Genomic DNA, 19,573 nt, shown 5'->3' with positions numbered 1-19,573 from the left:
TATTTTTATAAAATTAAATTAATATTTAATTTAATTTAATATTCAATTTAATTTAATATTCAATTTAATTTATATTTTATTATCAAAAAATTTAATTTTTCTAATTTTTTTTTTAGATAATTATTTATTATATAAATTTAAAAATTAATTGAAGAAAAAAAATTTTTTTAGCATTTTTAACACTAAAAACATTCTGAATTTAATTTAAAAAAAAAAAATAAAATTTAATTTTTTTAAAGCCTCATTACACTTTTTTCCTCAAAAAACTAAAAAACATTTTTGTTCTCACAAGAATCACTGATAATCGTGGACCTTGAATTATTTTTCGACAACAATTGATTAGTCTTAACACTAGTCAATAATCCTTTAGGCTTCGGAGGCAACGGAGGCGGCCTGGACAGCTTCGTCGGAGACGTAGACGGAGAATCCATCACTCCCAAAGAAGATGTCGAGGTCGACGTGGACATAGGGGACATCGACGTGTTAGCGATAGAAGATAGTTCGATACTTTTGTCGATGATTGTTTTGTCAGCATCTTCCAAAGTCACGTCCAGGTTCAACGAACTGTCTAAGCTGGATTTGTTCGTTGAGATTGTTGATTGAAATTGTTCCTGTGGTGGAACTGATGGTTGATTGCGAGACTCATTTATCATCACTCGATTTGCTATCGAGCTGTCGATGAAATTTGATGGTGGGTGTTGAGTCTTTTCAGGTATCGAAACGTCGTTAAAGAATTTTGAACTTGAATTTTCGCAATTTGCTGATACTGTCAATCTAGCACGTCGTAATTTTTTGTCATCTTTGCTTTTACTGTTTTCTTTATCCTATAAAATAAAAAAAAAATAGTTTTATGGTTAAAATAAAAATATTGATAGTGATATTCATCATAATATTGATATTCATTATAATACTGCTATTATTAATGATATTCGTCATGATATTGACATTGTAAGTGATATTCATCATGATATTGCTATCAATATTCACCATAATGTTGATAACGATATTTATTATGATATTGATAGTGATATTCATCATGATATTGATATTATTCATAATCAGGGCCAGGACTTTCGCAGTTGTTTAAATGAGCATTCATATGTTTAACCTCAAATTTGAATAAAGAAAAAACGCCAACTTCCTGGCCCTGTTCATAATAGTGCTATTATTAATGATATTCATCATGATATTGATATTGATATTCATCATAACGTTGATAACTATATATTATTATATCGATAGTGATATTCATCATGATATTGTTATCGAATTCAGCGATATTTATTATGATATTGATAGTGATATTCATCATGATATTGATATTCCTTATAATAGTGCTATTATTAATGATATTCATCATGATATTGACATTGTAAATGATATTTACCATGATATTGATATTGATATTCATCATAATGTTGATAAAGATATATTATTATGATATTGATATTGATAGTGATATTCATCATGACATTGTTATCGGTATTCATCATAATATTGATAGTGATATTGCTATCGATATTCATCATGATATTGACGATATTTATTATGATATTGATAGTGGTATTTATCATGATAAGGACGATATTTAATATGATATTGGTAGTAATATTCATCATGATATTGACAACGATATTTATTATGATTTTGATATTGATATTCATCATCATATTAATGGTGATATTTATCATGATATTGCTATCGATGTTCATCAAAATGTTGATAACGATATTTATTATGATATTGATAGTGATATTCATCATAATATTACTATCAATGTTTATCATAGTATTAATAGTGATATTTATCATGATATTGACGATATATATTATGATATTGGTAGTGATATTCATCATGATATTGACAACGATATTTATTATTTTGATATTGATATTCATCATGATACTAATAGTGATATTTATCTTAATATTGTTATCGATATTCATCATGATATTGACAACGATATTTATGATGATATTGATAGTGATATTCATCATGATATTGTTATCGATATTTATCATAATATTGATAGTGATATTCATCATGATATTGTTATCGATATTCATCACAATATTGATAGTGATATTGCTATCGATACTCATCAAAATATTGATAGTGATATTAATTGATATTAACAGTGATATTCATCATGATGTTGTTAGTGATATTCATCATGATACTGATATTATTAAATTATTGACATAAATAATCATAATGATCTAAAAAATTATATTCATCATGACATCGATATCAATTATAAAATTGATGATATTTATCATGATATTCATCATGATTTGATGATATTCATCACACTAATGACATAGATAACAATATTATCAAATAACTATTCTAATAATTGAATAATTTGAATTTCAAATTAAAATAATTCCGTACTCATAAAATTATATCTAAATTTTTAAAACCAAAAAAATTAACCTTTAAAAAGTCAGGAAGTTCAAAATTTATCTCCGTTCCTCTTTGATCCTCTAAACGTGATCTTTGAGCTCTTTTCAATCCCTCGTATAATTCTAAGAAAATAAAAAATACATTAATAAAACCAATGAATCAAAATTTATACAATTACAAAAAAAAAAAATAAAAAATTTACCATCACCATCAAATCGTCCAGGTAATTGTAACTTAACACCATTCCGCCACTTAGCAATCAAAGGAGCATGTGACCTCGTAGTCTGTGTCATTTCTTCAGCGCAATCAGAATGACTTTTTTCGCTCAGATTGCTGCTTTTAGACTTAGACTTTTTCTTCCCCGACAGCGCCAAGTCTCGGGAGAAAAATTTATTCGATAAAATTGACGAACTTTCCGATCTTTGGTCCTCTGACTAAATTACAAAATTTATTATTAATAATTTAATTATTATTTTTAATATTAATTAAAAATACTTACTTTACAGGAACCTTCGCTTTGATATTTATTAGCACTTTTTCCAACTAATAATTCTTCAAATACTTTATTTGTAATTTCATCCAACGTTGTTTGTCCTTGAGGAATATTTTCTTGACATTTTAAAGCGTCTCGTTGAAAATCTGGAAAAAAAAATTAAAAAATTATATTTAAATTTAAAATTAAAAATTTTGAAAATTAAATTTAAATTTAAAATTAAAAAAATTTCAAATTTAAATTTCGCGCCAATAAAAAATTTCAAATTTTCAAAAAAAAATTAAATTTAAATTTAAAATAAGAAAAGTTAAAAATTAAATTTGAAACCAAAAAAATTAAAAATTGAATTTAAATTTGAAATAAAAAAAATTTTTAATTTAAAAAATCAAATTTATAAATTTAAAATTTAAAATTTGAATTTCGCGCCAATAATAAATTTCAAATTTAAATTTCGCGCCAAAATAATCTAGATGTCACTGCACATTTATTTTTAAATTACCTACTTATCATGCCCGCTAACTAAAAAAAATAGCGACGAGATTAATCTCCAGTTTTAATTTTTTTTTCTCAATAAAAATTAAACTACTGTGATTTAAACTATGAAACTTTACAAAATTATTCTTTTAGATAGTATTGACCGACTAAAAAAAAAATTTAGTAAATTAAAAAATTTTTAAAATTAAAAAATTTCACCTTCATTGTTAGACGTAAGAACTAGCCTCGCTGGAGCATTAATTGCTGGAATTTCCAGCGATATCGGGTGACCGTCACCCCAGATCGTTATTAACTCCAACTTGAACCCATACTTGTTCAACAATGGCCTCAGTACTTCTCTGAGAGTTCGTCCTTTGTGCGCAACCACTGTGATTATTCGCCGAGACGGTAAATCTACTTTTAATACTTTTGCAGGTACTACTTCGACTTCTTGGCCTGCTAACACCGATGACGAGTACTTGAGATTCATCAGCTGTAATTTACAATTTTTAATTAGTAATTATTTTTTTTTTAATTCTAATGCAGGTGCAGAATTAGAAAGCGAGTTTATTTAACATGCGTGCGTTAACACAAAGCCATGCAATTATTACAGTCCATTATTAATATTTATTTATTTTGGTGACTCGCGGGTTTATTTAATTAATTAATTATTGCAATCTTCTTTTTTCTTTCAGTGCTTAAAATTTTTGATTGCAGTGTTGGGCAATTATTTTTTAATTACTTAATTTAAAAAAAAAATTTTAAATATTTTAAACTAGCAACCTTGCAGTCACTACGTGACTGCCGTGAGTTGTGAACTATAAATAAATAAAATTTTGCTTTATTGAATAATGACTTTATTTAAATTGCACTGTACTTTCTTAACTATTGACATTTTTAGAAATTTAAGCTCATCGCGATGTTACACTCATCCAGAACTTTCATTTGAGTACCCACATGCATTTTTGATATATTTTTCATATATACATATATATATATATATATATATATATATATATATATATATATATATATATATATATATATATATATATATATAAATATATGAAAAATCGATGTGGGTACTCAAATGAAAGGTCTTGATGAGTGTAACATCAGGATGAGCTTATATCTTTAAAAATGTCAATAGTTCATAAAATACGAGGTCATTTATTAATTATTGACATTTTTAAAGATATAAGCTCATCCCGATGTTACACTCATGAAGAGCTTTTATTTGAGTAACCATATGCATTTTTGATATATTTTTCATATATACATATATGTAATATATATAAATACATAAAATATATGAAAAATTGATGAGGGTACTCAAATGAAAGGTCTCGATGAGCATAACATCAGGATGAGCTTATATATTTAAAAATGTCAATAGTTCTCAAGATAACAATTTCAATACTTAATTATTGACATTTTTAAAAATATAAGCTAATCCCGATGTTACACTCATCAAGAGCTTTCATTTGAGTACTCACATGAATTTTTGATATATTTTTCCTATCTATTATCTATTATATATATATATAGGAGATCCCTTTTTTGAACTCACTCATCACGAAATCTCAGAAACTATTAGGTCGATTGACTTGAAATTTGGTAGGAATATTCCTTTTGCCGAGTAGAGGTCAGCTAAGAACGGATTTTACGAAATTCCACCCACAAGGGGTCTTGCGGGGGAGTTAACAATAGAAAATTCCCATTTTTTTTATTAATTTATGTGTGTAGTCATTTGTTTTTTGTTTCCGTCAATAAAACAAAAGACGATCGTTTTTTCGTCATTCTTTTTTTTTTCTAGCTTATAAAGAAGTCGGAAAAATGTATAACATCAACTCTACGCTTTCAATGCTTCTCCATCCACACCATCCCACGCATCCACCCACGCACTCCCACACATCCACCCACGCACTCTCACGCATCCATCCATGCACTCCTACGCATCCACCCACGCATCCATCCACGCACTCTCACGCATCCATCCATGCACTTCTACGCATCCACCCACGCACTCTCACGCATCTATCCATGCACTCCTGCGCATCCATCCATGCACTCACCCACATTTATATATATATGAGATTTCCACGTATATAGTCACTCATCACGATATCTCTGGAACCATAAGACCTAGAGACTTGAAATTTGGTAGGAATATTCTTTTTACCGAGTAGAAGTCAGCTAAGAACGGATTTAACGAAATTCCACCCACAAATGGGGTTGCGGGGGCGTTAACAATCAGAAATTCCCATTTTTAAACTATAGCTCCTATCGACTCCAAATTTAGTAAGAATCTTCTGTAAGAGATCTAGAAATAATCTATGAACGAACTTTACGATATTACACCCCACAGAGGGTTGCGGGGGTGGGTATTAACAATAAAAATTTGTAATTTTCAAGCTATAGCTCCTACAGATTCCAAATTTTATAGAAAATTTCTGTAAGTGATGTAAAAATAATTTATGAACGAATTTTACGATATCATACCCCAAAGAGGATTGCGGGGGCGTTAACAATAAAAAATTCCCGTTTTCAAACTATAGCTCCAATAGACTCAAAAATGGGTAGGAATTTTCTGTTAGAGATGTAGAAATAATATAGGAACGAATTTTACGATAGCTCACCCCACAGGGGTTTGCGGGGGTGGGTATTTACAATTAAAATTTTTAATTTCAAAGCTATAGCTCCTATAGACTTCAAATTTGATAGGAGTCTTCTATATGTGATATAGAAATGATCTAAGAACGGATTTTACAACGAATCATCTCCAATAAGGATCGCGGGAGTGGGTGTTGACAATAAAAAATGTTTATTTCCAAAATATAGCTTCTGAAAACTCTAAATTCGGTAGAAATCTGTTATTTCTCCTGTAGAGATCATCTCAAAATGGATTTCAATAAAGTTTACTTCCGATAGGAATTGCGGGGGTGGGTGTTAAAATCTAAAATTTTAATTTCTAAACTGTAACTTCGACAGACTTCAAATTTGGTGGGAGTCTTCATGTATCATGTCAAGTTCAGCTAAGAATGAATTTTATCAAATTCCAATCCCAAAGGGACTGCGGAGGCGTTAACAATGAAAATCTTTCTTTTCAAAACAATAGTTTCTATGGACTCGAAGTTTTGTTGGAATATTTTATTTTTAATGTAAAAATCATTTCGAATAGGATCTTACGAAATTTCTCTCTCACATAAGAGTGCGGGAGTGATAGTTGTCAAAAAATTCATATTTTTCAAATATATTTCCTAGAGATATAAAATTCGATAGAATCTTAAGAGAAACAGGTAATTACAGGGATGGCCTCCAAGGTCAACGGATTAAAATATTTTCCTTTTTTAATAATTATATTTTCTTACCACAATCGTCTCTTTGGCAGCGGCGAAAAAGTCATTGTAAGGTTTCTAAAATTTAACTTTACATGTAGCTATATAGTCAACGGACTAAGTATTTTGCATACATTTTATTTTTGCTGATCACATAACCAATGAATTGTTCTTATTACGGGATCGCGGGAATGTAACAGATTAAAATGAAAACATTTTCTAATCACTTGAGATGTGGAAAAAAAATTTGGCTATTCATTTTAAGAGATTTCGTAAAATCAAAAATTAAAATCGTAAATCCAAAAATGATTATTCAGTTTTGGAGAAAGCCACGGGAATGTTATAGTGATTGCACATTGAAAGTTACAATGGATATTCGCTATAATTATGACATGGATAAAAGGTACAGGCCAATCCGATAGAATTTTGAATCTGTGCAAGTCAGAACAATACTCCAATTGAATTTCAAGTCTAGATCTGAAAATGCAATTCTATCAAGTGCCCAGCGGAGCGGGCGGGTAACAACTAGTATACATATATAATATATATAAATAGATAAAATATATGAAAAATTGATGTGGGTACTCAAATGAAAGGTCTCGATGAGCGTAACATCAGGATGAGCTTATATATTTAAAAATGTCAATAGTTCTCAAGATAACAATGTCAATACTTAATTATTGACATTTTTAAAAATATAAGCTCATCCCGATGTTGCACTCATCAAGAGCTTTCATTTGAGTACCCACATGCATTTTTGATATATTTTTCATATATTCATATATATAATAAATAATAATATAAATATATAAAATATATGAAAAATTGATGTGGGTACTCAAATGAAAGGTCTCGACGAATGTAACCTCAAGGTAAGCTTATATCTTTGAAAATGTCAATAGTTCACAAGATACAAGGTCATTTATTAATTATGTATCCAGAGGAATTATTTATTAAATTTAAAAATTAAAATTTTTTCGTCTTTAACAAAATATGCAAACAATTTCATCGATTGACAATAAATTTAACTATAAAATTAAATTAATCTAGTTCTAAGATATAAGCGCGGTTGATGCAACGAGCAATGAGTGTGTGCTAAAACACGAGTGCAGAAAAATTATTTTTACCGAATTAATATTGAAATAAATGTAATAAACACATTTTTAATTAATTTTGTACAAAATTAGTTAATTTTTTTTTTCGCCCAACGCTGATATTAAATATTTATTTGTTTATTTATTTAAAACTGACCTCGTCCGTGGCAAGTATGAGAACATCGTAATTGAGATATTTCAAGGCTCGCTTGTCTAGCAGACGTGTTATCACATCTTTAATAGTCTCGGTTTGACTTGTAGGGACTACTGTTGTAGATCCATCAGGTAAAATCACACGACACAGTCCCGTGCACTTGCTATGGGCCTCTTTTTTATCGTTCTGGCCATCGTATGACGCAACGGACTATAATTATTTATTTTAATTCACAAAAGCAAAAAAAAAAAAATACAAAAATTAGCAGACAGCTGGATAATTTTTAATTTTATTTAAAAAATAAAAATTAAATTATTTTTGTTTTTTTATGACAAAAAAAATAAAAATTTTCAGATGTCTGTTTTTTTTTCAGTATTATAAAACAAGACAATATTAAATAATAAAAAAAAACACTAAAACACACACAGTTAATAATTTAAAATTTTTAAAAATTTTTCATGAGCAAAATGCTAAAAAAAAATTAATTTTTTTAAATACTTACATGTTTGCTGAAAGATTGTCGTAGCGCCAGGTCCCAAGACGCTAATGAAGATCGACTGCTGGAAATCGATATATTGTCTTCATTATTGTTAATATTATTATTGTTGTTATTATTATTGATATTATGATTGGAGCTCTCGTCGCGTTTCATTGAAGAAAAACTTTTGTACATTGGCTCGACGCGGGTTGGTATTTTGTTGTACTCGCTTTCGCCCCTGTCTTTTGATTTGGACCTGAAAATTTCATTATTATCAATTTTTCATATATTTATATATATATATATATATATATATATATATATATATATATATATATATATATATATATTTATATATTTATTTATATATATTTATATATATATATATATATAAAGAATTTATATAATTAAGAAATGACCTTGTATCTTGCACATCAATTTTTCATATATCTATATATACTATATATATAAATATATGAAAAATATATCAAAAATGCATGTGGGTATTCAAATGAAAGCTTTTGATGAGTGTAACATCGGGATGAGCTTATATCTTCAAAATATACATTATATAATTAAGAAATGACCTTGTATCTTGTGAACTATTGACATTTTTAAAGATATAAGCTCATCCCGATTTTACACTCATCGCGATCTTTCATTTGAGTACCCACATCCATTTTTCATATATTTTATATATTTATATATATTACATATATGTATATATGAAAAATATATCAAAAATGCATGTGGGTATTCAAATGAAAGTTCTTGATGAGTGTAATATCAGGATGAGCTTACATTTTTAAAAATATCAATAATTAAGAAATGACCTTATATCTTGTGAAATATTGACATTTTTAAAGATATAAGCCCGTCCCGATGTTACATTAATCGAGACCTTTCATTTGAGTACCCACATCAATTTTTCATATATTTATATATACTATATATATGAATATATAAGAAATATATCAAAAATGCATGTGGGTACTTAAATGAAAGCTTTTGATTAGTGTAACTTCGAGATGAGCTTATATCTTTAAAAATGTCAATAGTTAAGAAAGTACAGTGCAATTTAACAAAAGTCATTGTTTAATCAAGTAAAATTTTATTACCTGTTTTTTCGATTCCAAGGTAAAATAGACTTCCTACGTCTGTCCTCCGCATCCGAGTGGCTTTTTTTTAATTTTACACTCGGGGAATTGGTGAGAGATAAATCACAGTCTTCGGTACTTACAACGCTACTTCCAGTCTCTAAACAATTACGATATAAATCAGATCGCAGGAATCGTGGGTATGAATCGAATTTCATTAAATTGAATACTTGTTTTTGCGCCTAAGAAAATAAAATAATAAAATGATATTAAACAAAATAAAAATAAAAATTATTAAATTAAAGTACTTTTAATTAAATTCTATAATTGAAAAAAATTTTAATTAAATTTTTTCCAAAAAATATTTTTTTTAATTAAATAAAAAAATTATGATTAATAATAAAATAAAAAAGAAAATAAAAAACACTTTAAAAATGATTAAAAAAAAAAAAAAATTAAAATTCTATTAATTCATCAATCTAACATCTTCAATTTGCCTGATGAATAATAATTACCTAATTTGAATAACAATCAAGTATTTATTTATTTTTTTTTTTTTTTTCTTTTAAATAGTTACCTGCAGAAAAAGATCAGCAGGAGCATAATTGATTAATTCTTGCGTAATTTGTCCAGCCGCATGACTGTCAACATTTACTGGCTCACCAGCAGTCGCTGACAGATGACGTTCATAGATTTTCCAAGCTAGTGTACGTCTATTTGACGTGTCCTCGGTATTTTTGTACCTCTCGCAAGCTGCCCAGAAGTAAATATTTTCATGGCTAAATTCTTTCTTCAAAAATTCCTATTTGGAATATTAAAAAAATTTGTATTAATTATTAATTATAATTATATATTTATAATATATTTTTTTGTATTAATTTTTTATTTTAATAATTTTGAGTGTAAAAATTAGTAAATTAACTTACGGCAAATGTTTGTAGACCAACGGGATCTTTTAATAATTTTTCAAATCCTGAAGCCCAAGTATGCACTCCATAATTATTATCTTCTTTATCACATGAATCGGTACTTCCATATTGCTGTAACATTAATTAATAATTAATAATTTATAAGAAAGAAATAAAAAAAAATTTTTAATAAATAACTGACTAACAACCTTGCAGTCACTACGTGACTGCTAAGTATTTGTGAACTATAAATAAATAAAATTTTTCTTTATTAAATAATGAATTTTGTTAAATTGCACTGTATTTTCTTAAATATTGACATTTTTAAAGATATAAGCTCATCCCGATGTTACACTCATCAAGACCTTTCATCTGAGTACCCACATGCATTTTTGATATATTTTTCATATATACATATATATAAATATATAAAATATATGAAAAATTGATGTGGGTACTCAAATGAAAGGTTTCGATGACTGTAATATCGCGATGAGCTTATATTTTAAAAAATGCCAATATTTTACAAAATACAAGGTAATTTCTTAATAATTGATATTTTTAAAGATATAAGCTCATCCAGATATTACACTCATCGAGACCTTTCATTTGAGTACCCACATGGATTTTTGATATATTGTTCATATATACATATACGTAATACATATAAATATATAAAATATATGAAAAATTGATGTGGGTACTCAAATGAAAGGTCTCGATGAGTGTAACCTCAGGGTGAGCTTATATCTTTAAAAATGTCAATAGTTCACAAGATATAAGGTCATTTTCTAATTATGTATCTAGAGATAAAGAATTTTTGAATGCAACCTTAATACTTATTTTTCTTATTGTCTTTATAATATAGATAATTATATTAATAAAAAAAATTTATTAAAAATTTTAATAAATAAAAAAAAATTATAATTACAAATTATTTAAATCTTGTTCTATCAATTAACTAATTAAATTAATTTGCTTGAAATAAAATTAATGAGTCACCGGAAGTCAATTAATTCAATTTTAAATTAAATTCTTAGCATTATTACTTATTGTATTTTTAAATTGTAAAGTAATATAATTAAAAAAATGTCATTTACTATTAATGTAATTATAAATTATAAGTATATTAAAATTATTTTTATTTTTATGATAAAGTTTGATAGTATTTGACATAAGGAAAAAAATTACCGAAATTTCGACGAAGAACATGACAATCACTCACAAAATTGAAGTTAATTTAATATAATACTTTATAGAATGTTGTAGTTGTTTGATATAAATTAGAATTTATTTAAAAGAAAAAAAAAATAGTTGAGCAGCTATCGCCATAATGTTATTTTAAAATCTCGACAGTAACAATGGGCGCTTATTCACCAGGTGAACCCAACCGAAACATTGTCTCACGACTATATCCCGTTTTAGTTTTTAACATTTTATGTACTGCCAACTTTATAAAAAATATATATGTTTAAGATTTATATTATTATTATCATTATTATTGAAATATAATTTTAGTCTAATAAAAAATTAAAAAAAAAAAATTAAAAAATAAATAAACAAATGGATAATAATAATAATAATAATAATTATTATTATTATTTTTATTATTATTATTATTATTATTGTTAAATTACAATTTTAAATTTTCATATAAATTTAATTAAGTAAATTATGAGATATAAACAAAAAAAAAAATGATTGCATTGATTTCGATGTAGTTCAAAAATGTCAATTATATAATACTATATAGTATAAGGGAATTTCTTATCCAACTTATTACCTTTAATATTGAAAATTATGACAGAAACTAATTTGTAGTTTGTAGTACTAATGTAGTATCAATTAAAAAATCAATGCATTGATTTTAATAGTCAATGTAGCTTAATTAAGTTATTTGTAATGTAAAATAGGTTTTTTTTTCCAATTTCTGATAATTAATAATTTAATGTATGTAAGAACACTTATTATAAAAAAATGCATTGATTTTGAGAGTTAATGTAGTATAAAAATATTATTTAGTATTCAAAAGCTATTTAAATTTATTTTTTTTTGTTAAATTATTGAAAATTTTGACTAAAATTAATTAATCGCATTGATTTTAAATGTCAATGCATTTAGATTTACTTCTCAATGCAGTGCAAAGAAAGTTTTAAAGAAATTTAATAAATAAAAAATTATATATTATTATTATTATTATTATTATTATGATTATTATTATTACTATTTTTTCATTACTATGTAAAATTTAAAATTAGTTCAACATCAATTTGGATCGGGGATAATGGCTTTGAAATATAGAACTCTTTAATTATTACTATTATTATCAATATTATTGTTATTAAATTTTGTTAAATTATAATTAAAAAATAACTTTTGAAAATTTTATATTTGAAAAAATTTTTTAAAATTATTATTATTAATTTTGTTATTAGAAAATTTTGTAAAATTATAATTAAAAAATAACTTTTGAAAATTTTATATTTCAAAAATTTTTTTTTAGTTATTATTATTATTATTATTATTATTATTATTATTAATATTGTTATTATTAAATTTTGTAAAATTATATTTAAAAAAAATTTTTCAAAATTATTATTATTATTAATGTTATCATTATTATTATCATCATTATTATTGTTATTATTAAATTTTGTAAAATTAGAATTAAAAAATAACTTTTGAAAATTTTCTATTTCAAAAAATTTTTCAAAATTATTATTATCATTATTATTGCTCAAAATTTTTTTATCAAACTCACAAATTTCTTTACTTTAAATTAAAAACAAAAAAAAATAAATAAATAAATCTTCATCATAATTCACAACTATCTAAACAAAAACTAATAAAACTGAAGGTCAAATTAATTGAATTCCTTCAATAAAATTAATAAAATAAATAAATTAATAAAAGAACACTTCAACTTATCTTCAACTTCACAATACAATAATAATAATAAAAATAATAATATATCAATACATACTGACTTTATGTAAAATTCCATGTCTATACAGAGAAAGTTTTAATCCATAGTACGGAAATCCCATGTGTAAGTAATTTAAACAACTAATAGCGCACAACATTAAACAATTATTAAATTACTCATATATATTTTTTTAATAAAATTTTTTAGATTAATTAAAAATTTTTTTTTAAATGTTTTAGACTAAAAAATTAAATAAATTAATAATAAATAATAATTTAAAAAAATAAAATTTACGGGCGCCGCCCAGAGTTAGAAGATTGCTCTAAACGTGCGCTTGACAGCATGCACAAAACTACAACTACCGACACGTCATGGTAATACTTCTTTGTGTATCTGTATTTTATAATAATAATGATATATAAATGTGATGATGTGTGATGTTAGTCATGAAGAATATATAAGGAATACATGGACTTATTAGAATGAATATAGAGAGTGTGCGTGACTCGGTTTTCATTCTTTGTATTGGATGAATTGTATAACATATTTGTGTGCAAGTGTGTGTGATTAAATATATATGGAGCACTTATATTCACATTCTCTTGCATGATCTAAAAGCCCTAACAGGAAATTATGGCGTCCTCAATAGAACGTGCAAGAGAAATAAAAAAAATTTTTTATAGTATGAATGGATAAATATATTTATTTAGATTATAGTTTATTTATGTTTTAATTATGAGATTTGTAAGATTGAAAAATATTATTATTAATAGATTTTTAAAATGAAATTTAGGAGGGATTAAAGGTCTACTATTTTAGGATAATTTAAAAAAAAAATTAGGAAAATTGGACAAGTAGTTTTGGAGCTATAGTCATTGGAAAAATAAAGGTACAACCCAAAGCGCGGCAGTAGGGAAATTTTAATTCAAATTTAGATGGTTAAAATTTGAGATAGGGGAAAATTATAATAGAGCTTTTTTGTAGGAAATTTAAAACTCTACAGAAAAAATTCTCATTAATTTTATCGTATTTTTGATCTTTTAATTATAACTAGCAATCTGACAGCCACTGCGTGACTGCCGTGACTTGTCAACTATAAATAAATAAAATTTTGCCTTATTAAATAATGAATTTTGTTAAATTGCACTATACTTTATTTAATATTGAGATTTTCGAAGATATAAGCTCATCCTGATAGTACACTCGTCAAGAGCTTTCATTTGAGTACTCACACGCATTTTTGATATATTTTTCATATATACATATATATAAAAAAATGATGTGGGTACTCAGATGAAAGGTCTCGATGTGCGTAACATCAAGATGAGCCTATATCTTTAAAAATGTCAATAGTTCACAAGACACAAGGTCATTTCTTAATTATTGACATTTTTAAAGATATAAGCTCATACGGATGTTACACTCATCAACAGCTTTCATTTGAGTACCCACATGCAATTTTATATATTTTTCATATATACATATATATAAATATATAAAATATATGAAAAAATGATATGGGTACTCAAATGAAGGCTCTCAATGAGTGTAATATCAAAATGAGCTTATATTTTTAAAACTATCAATAGTTCACAAGATACAAGATAATTTCTTAATTATTGACATTTTTACAGATATAAGCTCGTCCCGATATTACACTCATCGAGACCTTTAATTTGAGTGCCTACATGCATTTTTTACATATTTTTCATATATACACATATATAATATATAAAATATATGAAAAATTGATGTGGGTACTCAAATGAAAGGTCTTGATGAATGTAACATCAAAATGAGAAAATTTCAATAGTTCACAAAATAGCAATGTCAATTCTTAATTATGTAACATATATAATACATATTTTAAAGATATAAACTCATCCCTACGTTGTACTCATCAAGACCTTTCATTTGAATACCCACATGAATTTTCATATATTTTTCATATATACATATATATAATATATATAAATATATAAAATATATGAAAAATTGATGTGGGTACTCAAATGAAAGCTCTCAATGAGTATAACATCGCGAACAGCTTATATCTATAAAAATGTCAATAGTTCACAAAATAGCAATGTCAATTCTTAATTACTGACATTTTTAAAGATATAAGCTCACCCCGATGTTACACTCATCAAGACCTTTCATTTAAATACCTACATGCATTTTCATATATATATATATATATATATATATATATATAAAATATATGAAAAATTGATGTAGGTACTCAAATGAACGCTCTCGATGATTTCAACACCAAGATGAGCTTATATCTCTAAAAATCTCAATATTTCCCAAGAAACAAGCTAAAATCTAAAAAAACTCACCAATTCCTCCTGAAACTCATCAAAATTCCTAATCTCCTGCAAACTGGTCCACTGCCTCGCCTCATAACTCTTCCCAGCGAAAGAATTCAGCAGTTTCGTAAACTGTTGATCATCACCCTTAAGATTCTCCAAGCTATGAACCATAGATTTAGCAACATTGAACACCTTGGGACTCAACTTGCAGCACATTTCACTCCTGGAACTCTTAACACAATCCTTGCCCTCCATCCCTTTCTCAACTTTCCTAGGCAGAGACCAAGCGGCAACTGGCCCAGCAGATGTTACTTGGCAGCTGTCGTCCCCTCCAACATTACCACCCCCCTCTCTGCTACAACAACCATCATCAGCAACCAGCTGGGCCTTGTCATCAATTAGCTGATCCCTTCTTCTGACCCAGGGATCCTCATCCCTGTTCCTAACAGGGAAAGGTTGTCTAAAGACTTCCTGGCCGTAGTCATCACGGAACCCAATTCCCGAGTCACTGTTACTAGAGTGAGCCGTGGAGCTGCTTAGGTTGCTCGGTTGAGGACTCACAGCCTCCATTTGCCTCCTGATATTCTCCGCGTAGTTCTCCTCGCCGTCGACGATGTAAAGGGTCTGAATCGCGCCTATAAGGCCCATACAACTGTCAGGAAACTCCTGGCAGACATTAGAGTCAGTCGTCCGAGTGCAAACGAACCCAAATGCACTTGATGTACTGACGTGTAATGAATGTTCAATCAACCTGTTGAAGATCATGAACACGTGGCAGGAATTAGAAACAATTCCGTCGTTTTCTCCAGCAGACTTGGTCAAAATTCCGAAGAATTGCTTATCACTCTCCGAAAAAGCATTACAAAAAATAATTCTGTAAGAAGGATACTCAGCGATTACTTGATTGTCAGCATTAGTCAATTTTATGTTGGTCACGTGGATGGTCAGGAGAACTGTCGTTGGATTCCGCTTCTCCTGCTTCAACCTCTTAATACACTTCTTTAATACCTGCATCATCATGCTTGGATGCAATTGGTTGGGGATGTCGATGGTCCCAAGGTAGCCCACTACTGTTCGGTGGACTATCTTCTCGGTCTCGCGCTTCTTAGGCGGTGGAGCTAATAATGAGCAGGCTGTTCCGACAGAAAAGAGTTCCTGGGTGCTAGGATTGTCGCTCAGGTTGTCGAAGCTTGAGCTGCAGGTTAGGTTTAGGTGGCGGTGGCTGCCGGTTTGACTGCACTGCATCTTGGGGGGTGGTGGTGGTGGATGGCGGGTTGTTGAGGACTGCGAGTCGAACATCGCGCCGGTTTTGAGGTCGTTTACTACCTTTTCGACGGTACATTTGAATTTGTCCCCGTCTGAAAGATGTATATTGATAAGCAACTTTATAGTCACTATGTGACTGCAGTGAATTGTGAGTGATTAAATAATGATTTTTGTTAAATTACACTGTACTTTCTTAAATATTGATGATTTTAAAGATATAAGCTCATCCTGATGTTACGCTCATCAAGAGCTTTCATTTGAGTACCCACATGAATTTTTTATATATTTTATATATTTCACAAATATATATATATATATATATATATATATATATATATATATATATATATATATATATATATATATATATAATATATGAAAAATTCATGTGAGTACTCAACTGAAAGGTCTCGATGAGCGGAACATTAAAATGAGATTATATTTTTAAAAATGTCAATAATTAAAAAATTATATTGTATTTTGTCAACTTATGATATTTTTGAAGATATAAGCTCATCCTGATGTCACACTCATCAAGAGCTGTCATTTGAGTACCCACTTGCATTTTTGATATATTTTTTATATATACATATATTTCATATAATCATATATGTAATATATATAAATATATAAATATATGAAAAATTCATATGGGTACTCAAATAAAAAGTCTCGATGAGTGTAACATAGGAATGAGCTTATATCTTTAAAAGTGTCAGTAGCTTTCAAGATACAAGGTCATTTCTTAAATATTGACATTTTTTAAGATATAAGCTCATCCCGATGTTACACTCATCAAGAGCTTTCATTTGAGTACCCACATGCATTTTTGATATATTTTTCATACATACATATATGTGATATATGTAAATATATAAAATATATAAAAAATTGATGTGGGTACTTAAATGAAAGGTCTCGATGAGCATACTGTCCGGATGAGCTTATATCTTTTAAAATGTCATAAGTTGACAAAATTCAATATAATTTCTTAATTATTGACATTTTTGAAGATATAAGCTCTTCCCGATGTTACACTCATCAAGAGCTTCCATTTGAGTACCCACATGCATTTTTGATATATTTTTCATATGTACATATATATATAATATACATAAATATATGAAATATATGAAAAATTGATGTGGGTACTCAAATGAAAGGTCTCGATGAGTGTAACACTGGGATGAGCTTATGTCTTTAAAATTGTCATAAGTTGACAAAATTTAATATAATTTCTTAATTATTGACATTTTTAAAGATATAAGCTCATCCGGACATTACACTCATCAAGACCTTTCATTTGAGTACCCACATGCATTTTTGATATATTTTTCATATATACATGTATGTAATATACATAAATATATAAAATATATGAAAAACTGATGTGGGTACTCAAATGAAAGGTCTCAATGAGTGTTACATCGGGATGAGCTCATATCTTTAAAAATGTCAATAGTTACCAAGTTACAAGCTCTTTTCTTACTTATGTATCGATATCAAAATGTCAATATTATTAAATTCTAAAATAAAATAAAAACTTTGACAGATGTCTATTGATTAAAATTTGATAATAATAAAACAAAAATAATTACTTTGAGAAAGTGAACTATTGATCTGATGACTACTGCGAGACCTGTGAGAGTACTTAGGCTTGGTGCGAGCAGCCAAGTGTCCCTCTTCATCAGAGGAGTCCGAGTAATAATTCTCAGCTATCTGTAGCCTCAGGACGCCCTTGGAGTTTCCAATTAGCTTGACCACATCGTCGTGGGGAGACTTGGCGACACTGTACCCGTTCACAGCCACCAAGTAATCCCCGGCTCTGAGGCCAGATTGCTCGGCAGGCGACCCGGAGACGATGCACGAAAGAATGCAGGGCTGCTGTCCGGATATGGTGAAGCCGTAACCCTTCGTGCCTCTTACTAGTTCCACGGCCCGGACTCCGTAATTAATGCGCTTTTTCTTTCGGCGACTCGGGTGCATCATCACGTCACATAAATATTCACTTCACCTGGGGAATTTGTTGAGGTTATTGATAATAAGGGTGATGCACTGGGACACGGACGGGAGTTGGAGATGTCAAAAAAATACTGGTTGTTGATGCAGGCTGTGGGCTCTTCCAGCAGCGAGATCTGCTGGAAAATATTCCGACTTTGTGCTTATATTTTATATATTTTTAATGTCACTTACTTCTTTATCCACATTATTGGTCGGATGGTAATATAATGGTGTAGTAATTGTTGTTTAGTGACACCTGGTGGACAAGAAAATTTAAATTTGAATTCAAGCGGAAAAATTTATATTTAAATTTTGGTGGGGAAAGTTTGAATATTATTATTTTTAATTTATAAACAATTTTTTTAAAAAAAATTTTTTTAAATTACCCTTTTGAATTTTTAATCGCAAATTGCTGTCTCTAGATACATAATTAAGAAATGACTTTGTATCTTGGGAACTATTGACAATTTTAAAGATATAAGCTCATCCTGATGTTACACTCATCGAGACCTTTCATTTGAGTACCCACATCAATTTTATATATATTTTATATATTTATATATATTATATATATGTATATATGAAAAATACATCAAAAATACTTGTGGGTATTCAAATGAAAG

General features: G+C 27.9%; 1 protein-coding gene across 4 annotated transcripts; it reads right to left on the bottom strand.

The window, feature by feature from the left end:
• Positions 1-192: 192 nt before the first annotated feature.
• Positions 193-19,084, bottom strand: LOC123262770 (regulator of G-protein signaling loco). Of its 4 annotated transcripts, none has more exons than XM_044725182.1 (12): positions 18,548-19,084; positions 15,711-17,041; positions 10,461-10,574; positions 10,112-10,336; positions 9,556-9,776; positions 8,462-8,693; positions 7,963-8,169; positions 3,593-3,866; positions 2,906-3,045; positions 2,615-2,840; positions 2,437-2,528; positions 193-824 (listed from the first exon to the last, which is right to left on the bottom strand). In XM_044725182.1, exons 1-12 carry the CDS (start codon positions 18,936-18,938, stop codon positions 267-269), a joined length of 4,011 nt encoding a protein of 1,336 aa, XP_044581117.1. In that variant the 5' UTR covers positions 18,939-19,084; the 3' UTR covers positions 193-266. The 4 variants fall into 4 exon arrangements, with proteins under 4 accessions (XP_044581117.1, XP_044581118.1, XP_044581119.1 ...); XM_044725183.1 differs by having other exon boundaries at positions 2,609-2,840; positions 7,963-8,145; positions 18,548-19,083; XM_044725181.1 differs by having other exon boundaries at positions 194-824; positions 2,609-2,840; positions 18,548-19,082.
• Positions 19,085-19,573: the final 489 nt, after the last annotated feature.

This window comes from Cotesia glomerata, linkage group LG4 (assembly GCF_020080835.1).
Source record: "Cotesia glomerata isolate CgM1 linkage group LG4, MPM_Cglom_v2.3, whole genome shotgun sequence".
NCBI lineage: Eukaryota > Metazoa > Arthropoda > Insecta > Hymenoptera > Braconidae > Cotesia > Cotesia glomerata.
The sequence above is the reverse complement of the archived record's forward strand: the minus strand, read 5'-3'. Positions and strand labels throughout refer to the sequence as shown.